This window comes from Mesoplodon mirus, assembly GCF_964341445.2.
Source record: "Mesoplodon mirus genome assembly, chromosome: 4".
In the NCBI taxonomy this organism is placed as follows: Eukaryota; Metazoa; Chordata; class Mammalia; order Artiodactyla; family Ziphiidae; genus Mesoplodon; species Mesoplodon mirus.
In genome coordinates this window covers 15,556,977-15,572,174 of record NC_138979.1, presented here as the reverse complement: position 1 = coordinate 15,572,174, position 15,198 = coordinate 15,556,977, and the positions used below count along the sequence as shown (strand labels likewise).

At 37.8% G+C, this 15,198-nt stretch overlaps 1 protein-coding gene across 1 annotated transcript in view; it reads left to right on the top strand.

Moving 5' to 3' along the window:
- The window catches only part of MALRD1 (MAM and LDL receptor class A domain containing 1), a gene marked incomplete at both ends in the record, with an annotated part of 598,196 nt that overhangs the window by 565,999 nt on the left and 16,999 nt on the right, over positions 1-15,198 (top strand). Inside the window, 2 exons of the mRNA XM_082619568.1 lie at positions 2,605-2,684; positions 2,777-2,873. Of these exons, the coding sequence (XP_082475694.1) occupies positions 2,605-2,684; positions 2,777-2,873 (177 nt within the window). The remainder of the gene's footprint in view (positions 1-2,604; positions 2,685-2,776; positions 2,874-15,198) is intronic.

Genomic DNA, 15,198 nt, shown 5'->3' with positions numbered 1-15,198 from the left:
TAAGTCAAATCTTCCTCAAAAGCTTTTCTTATGGGTGCTTTCTGAATCAAAACAGGTCATTTTCTTCCCTTTTGTCAAGTTATCCGTTAATTTTTTTTCATTAAACCGATTCTTATGACTCATTATGAAAAAGAAGACCTCCAACATAATTTCATCACAGCTAACATTTCTTTTTTCTTGACATTAAAACAAAACAAACATGCATTCTAATTTAGACTGAGGTATCCTAGTCTTTAGCACAAATATTATAAAATGTTTATCGTCCTTATGGATCCTTTTGGATTGCACAATAGGTGGAATCACCATTGCATTCGATCTTGTTTAATCATAAAATAGCTAAAACATTACCTAAAAAGGGCTATCTAGTCCTTAATTGTCAAGCAAATAAGGTGAATCTCATTGCCCCATTCTTTTAGGGACCTCACTCTTGGCACCAATTATGCAGCACTCCCCACACCCACCGGACTCTAACAGCCACCCAGCTTTCACACAGCTGTGCCTGGAATGGCCACTGGGACTGGTCTCCGCTGGTTGGCTGGCGTCCGCTTAGCCAAAGCACACCCAGTTCTTCCCAATATCTCATCCACTTACCCTATCTGATTTCTCCCCACAAGAGCCTTCGCCCTTCACCCCCAACAACTATAATAGTACCCAACATGCTACTACTAAAAACAACAATCTTTGCATTATCTCTTCAGGAAATGTCAGTCTCTTATTTTTCCTTTGGCATGCTAATACTGCTGATTTGCTAAGGAGAAATAATAGTTGAGTGAAATATCTACGCTTCCCTACCCAGGTTGCCTGTGAAAAGTAATAGAGAAGATGACTAGCCTTTTCTTTTTAAAACGTCTCAATGATCTTTAATAGAGATCTGTGGTCACCTTGGAGGAGATGAGTCCACCAAACTGTAGAGCAGACAGGATGCTCAATTTTCACTTCTAGCTTGCAGTTCTCAGGGAGATGGGACCAGAGAAATTCCTTTCACTGCCACTGCTCAAAGTGAAAGGAACTTCAGCACGCCAATTCTAGCATACCATCACTACAGGTCTCCGTGTTCCAAGACAAGGATTGAGGACCCACCCCATTCAGGAAGATTTTAAGGGAGTCCAGGCAAAATGTGAAGGACTTACATGCAGATTCACATTGCCAACCTGAGAACTGATAAGAAATACATATCAAGGTTTATGAGAATAAAAAACAAATACTCCGATCTTAAACATTCTAATTTATTTTAATTTGAATGTCAGAGGCATCAAAAACAATCAAATTATCTTAAATTTCTACTTTTTAAAGAGTATTTACTAAGGAAAGAAGGCATTCTTATGGGCCTCCTTGAACCACTAAGCTTTTTATATTTAGAGAAGTTATTGCTTTTTTGAAGAAATTGCTATTGGTCATTCAGATTTTCAAATTCAAAAGGGAGACTGAGAAAAAAATATTAACTGTGTGCTGAAGAAGCACTGCTTCTAACACACCACTTTTAAGCACACACATTCAAAAGCTAGTTTTTAGGGCTACCCTGGTGGCGCAGTGGTTGAGAGTCTGCCTGCCAATGCAGGGGACACGGGTTCATGCCCCCGTCTGGGAGGATCCCACATGCTGCGGAGCAGCTGGGCCCGTGAGCCATGGCCGCTGAGCCTGCGCGTCCGGAGCCTGTGCTCCGCAACGGGAGAGGCCACGACAGTGAGAGGCCCGCGTATCATGCAAAAAAAAAAAAAAAAAAAAAAAAGTTGTTAAAAACTAGTTTTTAATCCTATTTTATAGCATGTACAATGAATTTGGCAGAAAATTCAACCAAACCCTTCTTAACTTGTATCCTGTTATTTTTGGTAAACAAGAATGTATACATAAGATTTCATACTCATATGTAAACACATTCCACCAGAGAAATTCTGACACATTCACTGCTTAGAGATAAACCTCGTCTCCCTTTGAGGCACAAACTAGTCTCCAATTCTGAACTTTCTGAAGGCCATCCATATCAGAAGAGATGTCCCTAGTGTTACAAGTTTCATCACGTATGTCCCTAAATATAGCAGAGGTAGTGAAATCCTCTAGGACTGATGGTATATCCAATTTGATCCTTAACCTGATTCTAAATCCATGAACTTGAAGGATCATCCCCTTGTAACAAAAAATAAAAATACTCTGATTTATATTTATGTTAATCTATAATTTGAATATTCTCTATTGGTATCTGAAAGAACTGAAATCCATTCACTGTTGAAAAATGTGTAGCTTCTGAGTTTGAGACAAATGAAAAAAAGTAATATTGGACACTGGTGAAAAGTGAAGTCAATTTTTGAAAGCAAGAAATTAGCCTTGTTCTCACCTTATAGATAAAGAAATCAAGTCCCCACCTTACAGATAAAGTTAAGAAGGGAATAAATATTTTTAAAAAATCATCTTACACAATAATGTGAAAAGAATACAATTTAATTATCTTTTTGCTTTGGTTTAACATTTTTGGTTTCGTATCAAAGTTACCCACATTCCTGGTATCTCATTGTTTATTGATATTCATCAGTTTATTCCATGACAATACTGCTAACATATGTTTCCAATTCTTTTTTTGCCAACTATTACATTTTATCTCATTTCCAGATGTGGACAAGGATGGAAGGGAAATCGTTGCCATATCAAGGTTAACCCTCCCATTGCTGATTTCACGGACACTCAGAACAGTAGGTTACATTTTGACCACAGTTACTTGAGTTTTGGACTCTCTAATATTTTTCACTGAATATTTACATTTTTCATTGGTTTGAAATTCCAGATATATGGACCCTCCTGGGTATTGGATTAGCTTTCCTGATGACTCACATAACAGTAGCAGTCTTGTGTTTCCTTGCCAAGAGAAAAGTACCAGTAAGGTAAGTGATGCCTTTGATTGCTGTGGCAGACCAATTTTCTGAAACATTTCATTTGCTATATTTTCCTTTCACCCCATATTACATACTGGTAACTTTAGTTTTCCATACTTTATGGATTTATTTTTCTGAGTAGAAAGCAAGAGCTACTTAATGATAATCACTCTTGTTTTAACTAAAAAGCATTAAGTTTACTTTTCCAATTATGTTAGGAACATTTTTGATGACACCAGAAAACAGAATCTGACATTCTCCCCAAATTAAAAAGGCATGAGGCGATGGATGTCCCACTTTCTGGTAGTGCCCGGGGAAGGCAGCAGAACTGCCAAAGGGATCCTTTCTTGACTTGCTTAGGGAGGCTGGCTCTAAGCACCAGTGTTCCAGACCAAGACTCCCATGTTCTAGGCCACATACAGAACAGAGGCCAAGAGCTGCTGCACCTGGAGGACCTCTGTGGGCTGGGCTCATGCATAACTAAGACCTCACAACCTACAGTGCCCTTCAGGACCCTGGGGCTTCCTACCCAATACCTATCTTCCCATCACCTGTGTGGGAAACACATCACCCCAATAATGAAAGCAATTGACTTTCCCATAAACTGAACAAGGTAAGGGCTCAGAATAAGATTTAATGAAAAATTTTAATGGATCTTTATTGGAGTAAAACTGCTTCACAATACTGTGTTAGTTTCTGTTGTACAGCAAAATGAATCAGCCATGTGCACACATATATCCCCATATCCCCTCCCTCTTGAGCCTCCCTCCCACCCTCCCTATCCCAAGTCTCTAGGTCATTGCAAAGCACCAAGCTGATCTCCCTGTGCTATGCTGCTGCTTCCCACTAGCTATCTATTTTACATTTGGTAGTGTATATATGTCAATGCTACTCTCTCACTTCATCCCAGCTTACCCTTCCCCCTTCCCGTGTCCTCAAGTCCATTCTCTACATCTGTGTCTTTATTCCTGTCCTGCCCCTAGGTTCATCAGTACCATTTTTTTTCTTTTTTTCTTTTTTTTTTAGATTCCATATATATGTGTTAGCATGCAGTATTTGTTTTTCTCTTTCTGACTTACTTCACTCTGTATTGCAGACTCTAGGTGCATCCACCTCACTACAAATAACTCAATTTTGTTTCTTTTTATGGCTGAGTAATATTCCATTGTATATATGTGCCACATCTTTATCCATTCATCTGTTGATGGACACTTTGGTTGCTTCCATGTCCTGGCTATTGTAAATAGAGCTGCAATGAACATTTTGGTACATGACTCTTTTTGAATTATGGTTTTCTCAGGGTATATGCCCAGTAGTGGGATTGCTGGGTCATATGGTAGTTCTATTTTTAGTTGTTTAAGGAACCTTCATACTGTTCTCCATAGTCGTTGCATCAATTTACATTCCCACCAATAGTGCAGGAGGGCTCCTTTTTCACCACACCCTTTCCAGTATTTATGGTTTCTAGATTTTTTGATAATGGCCATTCTGACTGGTGTGAGGTGATACCTCATTGTAGCTTTGATTTGCATTTCTCTAATAATTAGTGATGTTGAGCATCTTTTCATGTGCATGTTGGCCATCTGTATGTCGTCTTTGGTGAAATGTCTATTTAGGTCTTCTGCCCATTTTTTAATTGAATTGTTTTTTTTAATATTGAGCTCCATGAGCTCTTTGTATATTTTGGAGATTAATCCTTTGTCCATTGTTTCATTTGCAAATATTTTCTCCCATTCTGAGGGTTGTCTTTTCGTCTTGTTTATGGTTTCCTTTGCTGTGCAAAAGCTTTGAAGTTTCATTAGGTCCCATTTGTTTATTTTTGTTTTTATTTCCATTATTCTAGGAGGTGGATCAAAAAAGATCTTGCTGTGGTTTATGTCAAAGAGTGTTTTTCCTATGTTTTTCTCTAAGAGTTTTATAGTGTCTGGTCTTACATTTAGGTCTTTAATCCATTTGGAGTTTATTTTTGTGTATGGTGTTAGGTAGTGTTCTAATTTCATTCTTTTACATGTAGCTGTCCAGTTTTCCCAGCACCACTTATTGAAGAGGCTGTTTTTTTCTCCATTATATGTTCTTGCCTCCTTTAAATGAATCATCTCTTGCACACCTGAGTTTGTGGTCAGAGATTTAGATTTGCTGCAAATCTCTGTGCCATACAGCACTGGATAACTGCATTTTCGTTGGTGCCAACTTGCATGTGCCTCCTACTTGAATTCTCCTCAGATGTCCAGCTGCAATCATGTTAATTAGCAGACACTAATCTTGATATCATCAATTAAGGCAAATTTATTATAAAATTATAGTGTTTGTTAGAAAAAAACATGACATTTTAATCCATTACTATTAAGAAGATCTTACTCAACTATTAATTCTTTTTTTTTAAATTTTTTTTTGGCTGCATTGGGTCTTTGTTGCTGCACGTGGGCTTTCTCTAGTTGTGGTGAGTGGTGGCTACTCTTTGTTGTGGTATATGGACTTCTCATTGTGGTGGCTTCTCTTGTTGTGGAGCACAGGCCCTAGAATGCATGGGCTTCAGTAGGTGCTGTGCGTGGGCTCAGTAGTTGTGACCCACGGGCTCTAGAGAGCAGGCTCAGTAGTTGTGGCAAACTGGGCTTAGTTGCACCACAGCACATGGGATCTTCCAGGACCAGGGATTGAACCTGTGTCCCCTGCATTAGCAGTCGGATTCTTAACCACTGTGCCACCAGGGAAGTCCCCTATTAATTCTTTAGTTGTTTCTTAAGTGCCTAAAATATGTCAGACAATGTGGATACAAATATGAATGAAAATCAGTCTGGACTTAACATAGTGGGGAAAAAACAGAAACAAAGCTACTAAGTGAAATACTGGTTTTGTGCTAGGAAATACATGTATTAGTCAGCATTCTCCAGAGAAACAGAAAGATAAGATAGATAGGTAGATAGAAAGATAGCTAGCTAGTTAGATATCCTATTGTTTCTCTCTTTCTCTCTGTGTGTGTATATATATATATATATATATATATATATATATATATATATATATCTTTAAATATCAAATACATAATATATATTTAATGTATAAACATAATATATTATACAATATATGTCATTAATACATTGGTAATTATTACATAACTATTGTTATATTACTATATTGTCTTATATTTAAATATATCAGTATATAATATATAATATATAAAGATATCTCAAATTAATATATATCTCTATATAAAGAATTACATATTCATATATTACATTCATGTATATCAGTTACATAAATTAATATTAATGAAATAATCAATATTTTACTTGTATTAATAAGAAAATTAATAATGGAATATATTAAGAGAGAGGGATTTCTTTTAAGGAATTTGCTCCTGTAATAGTGGGGACTGACAAGTATGAAACTTGCAGGGCAGGCCTGCAAGCTGGAAATTCAAGTAAGGGCTGATGGTGCAGGCTTGAGCCCAAAGCCTGCCAGACAGACTATCAGACTGGAAACACAGGTAGGATTTTCTGCTGCAGTCTTGAGGCAGAATTCTTTCTTCTTCAAGAAATCTGAGTCTTTACTCATAAAGCCTTCAAGTAAGTGAATGAGGCCCACCCACATTATGAAGGGTAATCTGCTTAAAGTTTGCTGACTGTAAATGCTAATCACATCTGCAAATTCCTTCTCAGCAACATCTAGACTAGTGTTTGAGCAAACAACTGAGCTCCATAGCCTAGCCAAGTAAACATATAAAATTAATCATTGCAGTATATAAATAAGTTGTCATATTAACACAACCAGTGGGAGTCCTCAGAAACAACCCTAAATTTCACATCTTCTTCAAATTCCTATTGGACAGCCTGTACTGTCAGGGCTAAGGAGAGACCTCTCAGGCAAACATTGGTGGCACCACAGCCCAGCCTGACAGAGCCACCTCTCCTTTCTCTCCTCCATTTCTGTCATTCTTCTGTAATTTTACACCTTCACTTCGTCTTTTCTCCTCGCTGCTGATTTACCGCCCTGTCCTCTTCTCTCTCACTAGTACCTTCTCTTCTGATTTCCAAAATCTCAAGACAGTGGTTTTATTCCCTATAACTCCCCCAAACAAATATCACTCAAGACAGTGACATTTGTATTTCTCTTGTAAGTGATCTCCTGAATTGTTCACTGCACACCCTGCCCCAGAGGCCACAGTGAGGAAGTTCCTACTTTAGACCTGCCTTGGCCCAAAGGTGGGGAAGACCCAACCCAGAGCTACCAGGATCCCTCTGCCAGTCCTTTGGATTGGGGGAGGCTTATCCTGAGGCGTCAGAGACTTCTCAAGGATTTGTGGCACAAATAGTTTCAAGGGAGTCAATTTACAGATGCTCAAACTTCATAGATTCTCTTCTGACTAAGAAGGGTGCATTTGGCCCCAGGGCATTGCCTCTCCTGTTTCTTCTTTCCCAGATGTCCTCATTAGCTTATGCTTATCCTGATACTTACCAAAAAGAGATTCCTGTAGCAAAAGAGATTTGAGATAAGCAATATTGAAAGGGGAACAGGAGATAAATCTTTGCCAAATTTATCTTCTTAGTTTCCCAATCTTTCTCTGTCTCTCTTCCTCTTTCTCTCCTTTCCCACTTAGAATTTGAAATCACGATTTTTTTTTAATTGAGGTATATTGTTTTACAACATTGTGTTAGTTTCTGGTGTACATCAAAGTGATTCAGTTATATGTGTATATTACTTATATTCTTTTTCAGATTACTTTCCATTATAGGTTTTTACAAGGTATCAAATATAGTTCCCTGTGCCATACAGTAGTGCAGTAGTACAGTAGAGTATTTTATATACAGTAGTGTGTATCTGTTAATCCCAAACTCCTAATTTATCCCTTCCCCCCACCCTTTCCCCTTTGGTTTATTTTCTATGTCTGTGAGTCTCTTTCTGTTTTCTAAATAAATCCATTTGTACCATTTTCTTTTAGAGTCCCTGGGACACATTTTAACATATGCATCTGAGTTTAACAATGAAGTCACTCTTTTTCTGAAAATTAAGTTTGATATGGTTGATTGGATAGTTAGCAGGGCTGGCTTTGTCATTTAGATGAGATGGCAGACAAATTCCATAATTTTAAAGAACTCAATATAAAATATTTCAGAAGTTATATTCTTTGCAGCCACTAAACTTATCATAAAAATTTTAGATATTCACATGAAAATGTAAAAGGAGATGCATATTTTTCTAAATTATTTTAGGGAAAAGTCAAGTGGCAGGGTTCAAAGACCACTGCACCAAGTTTAATTTTCCACCGTCTGCACCCTCCACATACACCCTACCCTTGGGAAAAGTCTCACCATTTCCCCAAAGTGCATGGCTTTTCACACCCTCTGCCTGGCAGAGCTATACAAACTGATGTATTTTTGATACTAAGCAAAAATATCCTGGCATCCCTTCAGGGTTAGTCACTGAGTTGTCAGAATGTTATCCTAAAGAAAACAGTTATAGCTCCATTATGTAGGGTTACTACTAAACTATTTCCATATTAACCAGTTCGTATCTTTACATCCCCAGTTTCTAGCATTGTATGCATAAGTGATACCCAATACACGCCCATTGAAGGCTATCTATACTTCATTGAACATTATCCATACTTCTGACCATCACCAAAAACATTGCTCATGTCTACTAATTACTTTTAAATTAAAATGTTGCACATTAACTTTTAAAAAATGTCTTTTTGCATGAAATCTTTTAAGCCCTAAAGCAAGTTAGAATGCTTGACCAAGAGATGGCTAAATGATAACAGTGACTCACCTTGAAAATAATACCAAAACTTTGAGATAGGCAGGAATTAATGTAAGCAGGAAATTCATCATCCTCTCTAAATAAACCTTAACCTTAAGATTTTTCATTAGATTTTATAAAAAGAATCTGTAACATAAGAGGCCCTTCAGTGACTTGAAAAACACATTTTTTGTATTAATTTCTTAAAAACATAGGATGGAGCACTGCATGCTCAGACAATGCTAAGCACAGCAATGAGACTCTTAAAGTTGTTTTCAGAGATGCAGTTCCTGGATTTTTTATACATTCTCTGACCTTTCTGTTAGCTACTTGCCATTGAATGTATTAGTGAGGACACTCTGATTGCAGGGGAAGAAAGCATCTCAAGCACCTTAATCAAAATAAAGAATTTAGTGTACAATGCACATGTCTTCCAGAGCACAAGGGTAGGAATAAAGAGATCAGACCTCAGGAAGGCCTGGACCCAGCAGTATTCTTCATCTGCCTCTCATCTCTGCTGCTTTTTGCTTCACTCTTGGTGAAACAAAGAAACACTCTGAAAACACACTTCCTTTACTCTCTGTCTATATAACAAAAAGGTGTTGACTAGAGAATGGATGTTTGTTACTCATTATGTCCCCAGGTCTGTGGAGAGACAATATCTTTGTTTTTATGTCTCCATTCCATATTCCAAAGGATAACCCTCTGATTAGCCCACTTGGGTCAAGATCCCATTTCTGGTCAAATCAACTGTGGGTGAGCTATGGGGCAGGATCAGTAGTACAAACATGGCTGCTGGGGGTGGGGGGAGTGTCATCATGAAAGATCTCTGAAAGGTATCCACTACACCTGTGTCCATGGTCCAAAATCCACCAGATTTTTACTCATGACACTTTAGAGGGAGCAACAAATGTAGCAGCCTTCTAGAGCTGTTTGCAGTTCATACAAAGTAGATGTGACAATCCAGCCTACACCTAGAAATCTAGATTAAAGGATACAAATAAATAGTGGACTATTTATTCTTCATTTGCTGAGGCCACATAATACCCACAGCTTTCCTATTTTGGACTATATCATCTTTGCCTGGGGGAAAATATGCAAAAAAATTGCTGTTTATTATGCTGCATTGTGGCACTTACTCCTAAAGAATTATGTTAGTTTAATAAATACACTAACAAACGTTAAAAATCAACAAACCTATTTCATTCAGTTATGCTGAGAAATAAGATATATCTATGTCTTTTCTAGAAATTTTCTGAATAATTTCATAGGATTGTATGTATGTGCAACAGTAAAAAGATTGCTGATTAGGAAATTATAAGACCTGAATGTGATCTTGGGAATACCTCATTATTCAATGCCACAAACATGTGCTAGTCTTGAGAAAGCTCAAAGGTATATAAGATTATCATCTTATATGCTTTCATAACTCCATTATAATATGTATTTGACTATGGCATGTGTAACGGTAGAAATGTAAAACAAAATACTTTGGGGGTAAAATGGAAGGAAAGAAGGATCAAAAGATTGTTGTTAATATTTCTGATAAGAAAGAAGGTTTTTAGGATCCCCAAAGCTATACCAGCTGCCCATGAGGATTACAGATGTTCTTGTTTGAGATTTATGAATAAGTGGCCCTGACTTCCAAATAAAATATCTATCTCTATAATATTCTTTCTTCCAGACCCTTTCCCACTGCTGACACCCTGTATGATAATGTGGCTCTTTGGAGGCAGAAGTTTTGCTTCTCTTCCAGTGTGAGATCCTGGCATAGACCTAACCTGGGCCCAGCGATGGGTATTTATTCCTAGTCAAAATCAAAACCTTACTTACTCTATGCCTCAAGGCATTCAGCTGCTCTTGCAGTTAGAATGTCACCAGTGAGCCTGTCCTTGGTCCCTGAAATGAATACTTAGTCTTAGCAAACTGGAATTCCACTAGCGGCAATGACCAAGCTTGTCTCATAACGCTTGCAAGCCTTTGCTCTCTCCACATGTGCATTTGCCCTCAAGAAGTACAGCTGTTAAGATCCACAAACTGAACTCCTCAGTCTCAGTCCTTTGTGCATACATTGGCCATGCTCTGCCAAACCCTGCTAAATGTTTACTTTGAGCTAGAAAAGCCAAATGGAGAGCAGGGTTTTGAAATCTTCCCCTTAAAAATGGGCTTGGACCATGTGTTATAATGATGATTTCTCCTCTTCCTCCTCCTTCTTTTTCTTCTCTCTTTTTTTCAAAAATAAGAATCTTATGCAGCCTATTCTTTTATACTTTTCCCTTCATCCTCACCTTTGTTTGTTTGTTTTTTTATCCTGAAATGGTAGAACAGGCCCATAAAAGAGGCCTCAGAGGAAAAAGAGTCTTTGTCCCAAACTGATCACATCTCTGCTCCTCTCAGAAGAGTCCCATTCCCTACCCTGTGGCCGGGAATTTCATGAAGTCAGAACTCCTCTTATTTAGAGTGGAGTGAGTAGTGCACTGGGCAAGCCTTGGCATATCACATAGAGGTGATATATTCTGGGGAGCCAGCAATTCAGATGGATGAAGAGGGCTGCAAAGGGAAGGTAGCAATCATATAAAGACTTGAAGGATGGAGAAGCCAGGCAGAGATGAAGAAAGAGGGTTCCTGAAAATAAAAGAGAATGTGGAAACTTATGGTTTTCAAATTGACTGACATAGCTATAGAATGGGGGTGGGAGAACAAATTAGATTACACTTAGAAAAGTGTATGGTAGAGAGGTGGTTAAAAGTTTTGAATGCCTATTTTAAGGAGATTTCAACTTATTTTTAAAAATTGGGCTAAGTGCTGGCTATCTTCTCTCTGTTCCCCCAAGTCCACCCTCTACGCTTCTCCACCAAACAGGATGGAGAGGGTAGAAGGTGGATCTGGAGACCTGACCTCTATGCACTGCATTAACGGGCTGAATTTATATTCATCTGAATTCATCTGTTTGGCCAAAGTGGAGCACATTGAGGGAGGAAAGAGAGAGGGGCTTGGTATTCATAACCCTGGCTCCTGCCTGCAGCATGGTTCCAGCTGACTGCTAGCAGTGACAGGTCCATGAGGAGCCCCTATGCATTCCACAGCTGTACCCTTCTCAGTCTGCCTCCTTCCAGCCTAGGGTGGTAACAGGCATGTCATTGGACCAGCCTACTGTACCATTGCTACTGGTTTCTTTATATTCTGGCCAAACCTTTGCAAACTGTCACTTGATCAAACACTCCTCAAATTTCCTAGTTTGAGTATGTCAGCTATTTCCTGCTAGGGCCTTAACTGATGCAAGCCAGGGAAGTGTTTTAAGAATGTAAGAAGAATGACAAGATCGTATCTATGGTTAAAAAAAGAATGCAGAGCATGAGAACAGATTAGGAAAAGATTAAGAAAGCGATCTGCAGTCTAGAGGACATAAGCCTGTTTGAGAGGTTAGATGAGAGACAGTGAGAACTTGAATGAGCAGTGGTGACCGACCTAACATAGGACGTGAGGAAAAAGCAGGGGTCAAAGTTGATCCGAGGATGTTATATCTAGGCAACTGCACAGTTGTTAATGCCACTAACAGAGATCCAAAAATCCAGGAAGAAAAACAGGCTGGGCAACGGGGAAGAAAACTATTTTGATATTCTGTATTTTCTTATACATAAAATGAGGAAGTTGAACTAAATTTTTCCCAAATGTCTGTCATGTATATAGGCCACCTCCACAATTTAGGGCATGACTATATATTATGTTTACTATTCTTTTTATTTATTTACTTATCTTTAAATAGACTTTAGAGTTTGGTCCTTTGGGCCCTGAGTATTCCCTGGTTGTAATGTAACTGCATTAAGCCTTTCAGCTATTAGGGTGCCTTTTATCTGACTGAGTAGTATCCTACCATTATCTTTCATTACAATTCCCTGAGAGAGTTAATGCTTATTTAAAAAAATTTTAAAGTATCTAACTTACGATATTAAACCAGGCACTTGGCAAATCTTTCTGTATGGTGGTCTTGACCACGCAGCTGACTGATGGTTAAAAACAGCAATATCTGGGACTCGGTTATAATTCTATCCACTGATAAAATCTCTGGGAAGCAGAGACATCAGTGTCTGTTTACTCTGCTCCTTGCCTAATACACAGTGTGCATTTCATAAGTAACATGTAGGGCAGATGAAAAATAAGATGGCTAGGATCTGTAGATTTGCAGTAATACATCAAAGTCTTGGAATTCAGGCTCTATGGTCTGATTATGCCCAAGACATTGAATGAGTGATGCCAGATGCCATCTTTTCCAGACTCTAATGGCCAAGAAGAGCTTGTTGGTCAAAGGAAGATAGAACAAATTTTCAGAAATGCTAGGCTTCTTCCTTTGCCATAAAAATAAAACATAAAAAGAGAAAACTTTCACAAAGGCTAACCACAGAAGTTGTGTCATCTGCGAATTTTCCCAGGTCATGTTGGACAAAAAGTAAGCACTCCTACCTCTGAGCTTCCAAAGTGCTTTGTTCTCAGCCTCGTTTTTCCCTTGTCACATTGACTTTTGGTTTGATGTCTCCCATAACAGATTGTAAGCCTCTTAGTGGTAGGGTCCTTGTCCTATTTATATTGAGATTCCTTAGAAATTCATCGTAGTAAATATCTGTTAAATCAAATGTCTCAGCCTGTTTCCAGTAGGATGTTTGAGCCCAAATGAACATTTTATATTCCAAGAAATATTTTACTTGGCCTCAATGCTCCAGGATTTATTCCTACTATAATACTCACAGATGACTCTTAAAGTTAGGATATCATTGTTCGGTATTCTTGAAGAATTTCAATGTAACTTGATTGACCTTCATGCCATTCTATAGAAGCTGAAAGCAAATAAAAGAATCCCAAATGAGCCCTACATGTATGACCCTTAGCAAAATCATTATCGGGGTCCATGATGGGCTACAAACTTAGCCCATAGTCAGAAGCTTACATCCTGGAATATTAATGAAGGATATTAGAGAATACCAAAAACCTACAAGTATGAACATTCATAATCTATGGAAGAAACTGGGCATCAAAACACCTGGGCATTTCAGGGAGGCAGGAAATTCAATTTACTTTAAAAAGTGATGATATTCACTCCTCTCAGTATTGTCCTCACACTATACCATTTAATTTGGATATCTATATGTGTGACAGATTTCACCCTGAAGTTTCTGAAAACAGTGCCTGGCATCTGACAATCTAATCTAATCAATCTAACTGGTAATCTAATTACCAGTTTTATTTATAAGGATATTATTACTCTCATTCTACTTTCTTTCATGAGTACATAGATTAACTCTTAAAGTAATATTCATATTTATCAAATGAACAAAATTAGAAATTTCACATGAATTTCAAAATCATTTGCTGTTTTTACTAAATAAGTAGTAGCTCTTTAAATAACCAGTTCCCTGGTCATTTATGATATTATTTGACTATGCAAAATCAGCTTACATGCAATGTGTTAGGAATATAAGTCTGGAATAATGAAAGCTTCATTGGTGTGTACATGTGTGTGTTGTCACTGCAAACTCTCCCAAGTTGTTTCAAATCTATTGTCATTGGATACAGACTCCAAATAGTCTAAGAAATAAATTCTGTGTAAAAAATATAAAGAGCACTTTACTGTGTAATAGCCCCATATTCTAAATATTTGATCTGAAGATAGCTATTTTGTCATTTTAATACAAGTGACTCTTTGGCAGAAATAATCCCCAGGGCAGGATTCAAGGTCCTTTTCAGCGTCTTCTGTCTGTTCACTATAAATCTTACATTAACAGGAAGACAGCATTTCAGTCCTGAAATATTTCAGTGTTGCATGTGTTTCCTCATATCCAAGCAATCAGAGTAGAAGAATGTGTTGTAGGAAATCAGAGTTGCTCCTTGAAAGAGGTAACCTGTTTAAATGAGGAAGGACAGGAAGGCAGTGAAGAAAAGTGAGGTGTGTGCTATTAGCAAATCATTTAGCTCTGCTATGGCATGTAGCAAATACATTTAGTTCCTTTAGCTGGAGAATCAGAATTCTAAATGTTGTTCTTTATTAATGTTACTAGAGGGTAGGGAATTTCAGAGAGGGGAAGATGGGATCAGCTTCATAATTTTTCTTCACTAACTGCTTTGCCATCCTTATGATAGACTCTTTTCTGCTTTCAAATTATGTTTCACACAATTTCTCCTTAAAAGCATCCTTAGGGACATTCTTACAAGTTCAACAATCTGTTTACTGTGTTGGAATTTCTAGTTCACTAATGAATCAAAGGACAGAATGACAAGAGAACTTGAAAGACCAGCTTATTTTTGTCTTTGTAAAAAGAAACACATATATCAGAAACTCTCACCAATTCATTTATGTACTTTTGGCAAACATTTATTAAGCATCTATTATGTGCTGGGCACTGTGCTAGTCACTGGGAATATAGAAGTAAATGATAATTTACACTCTGGTGGAGACAGCATATAGAAAAGCAAATAATGTCAATTCTTCAACAAGCATATATGAAACACATGCAGTTGCTTCCTACAAAGGTCTGGAGAAACACAGGTAAAAGAGAGGCCAAGTCTCTTTCAAAGGTGAAAATAATATGGTGGGGAAATTGAA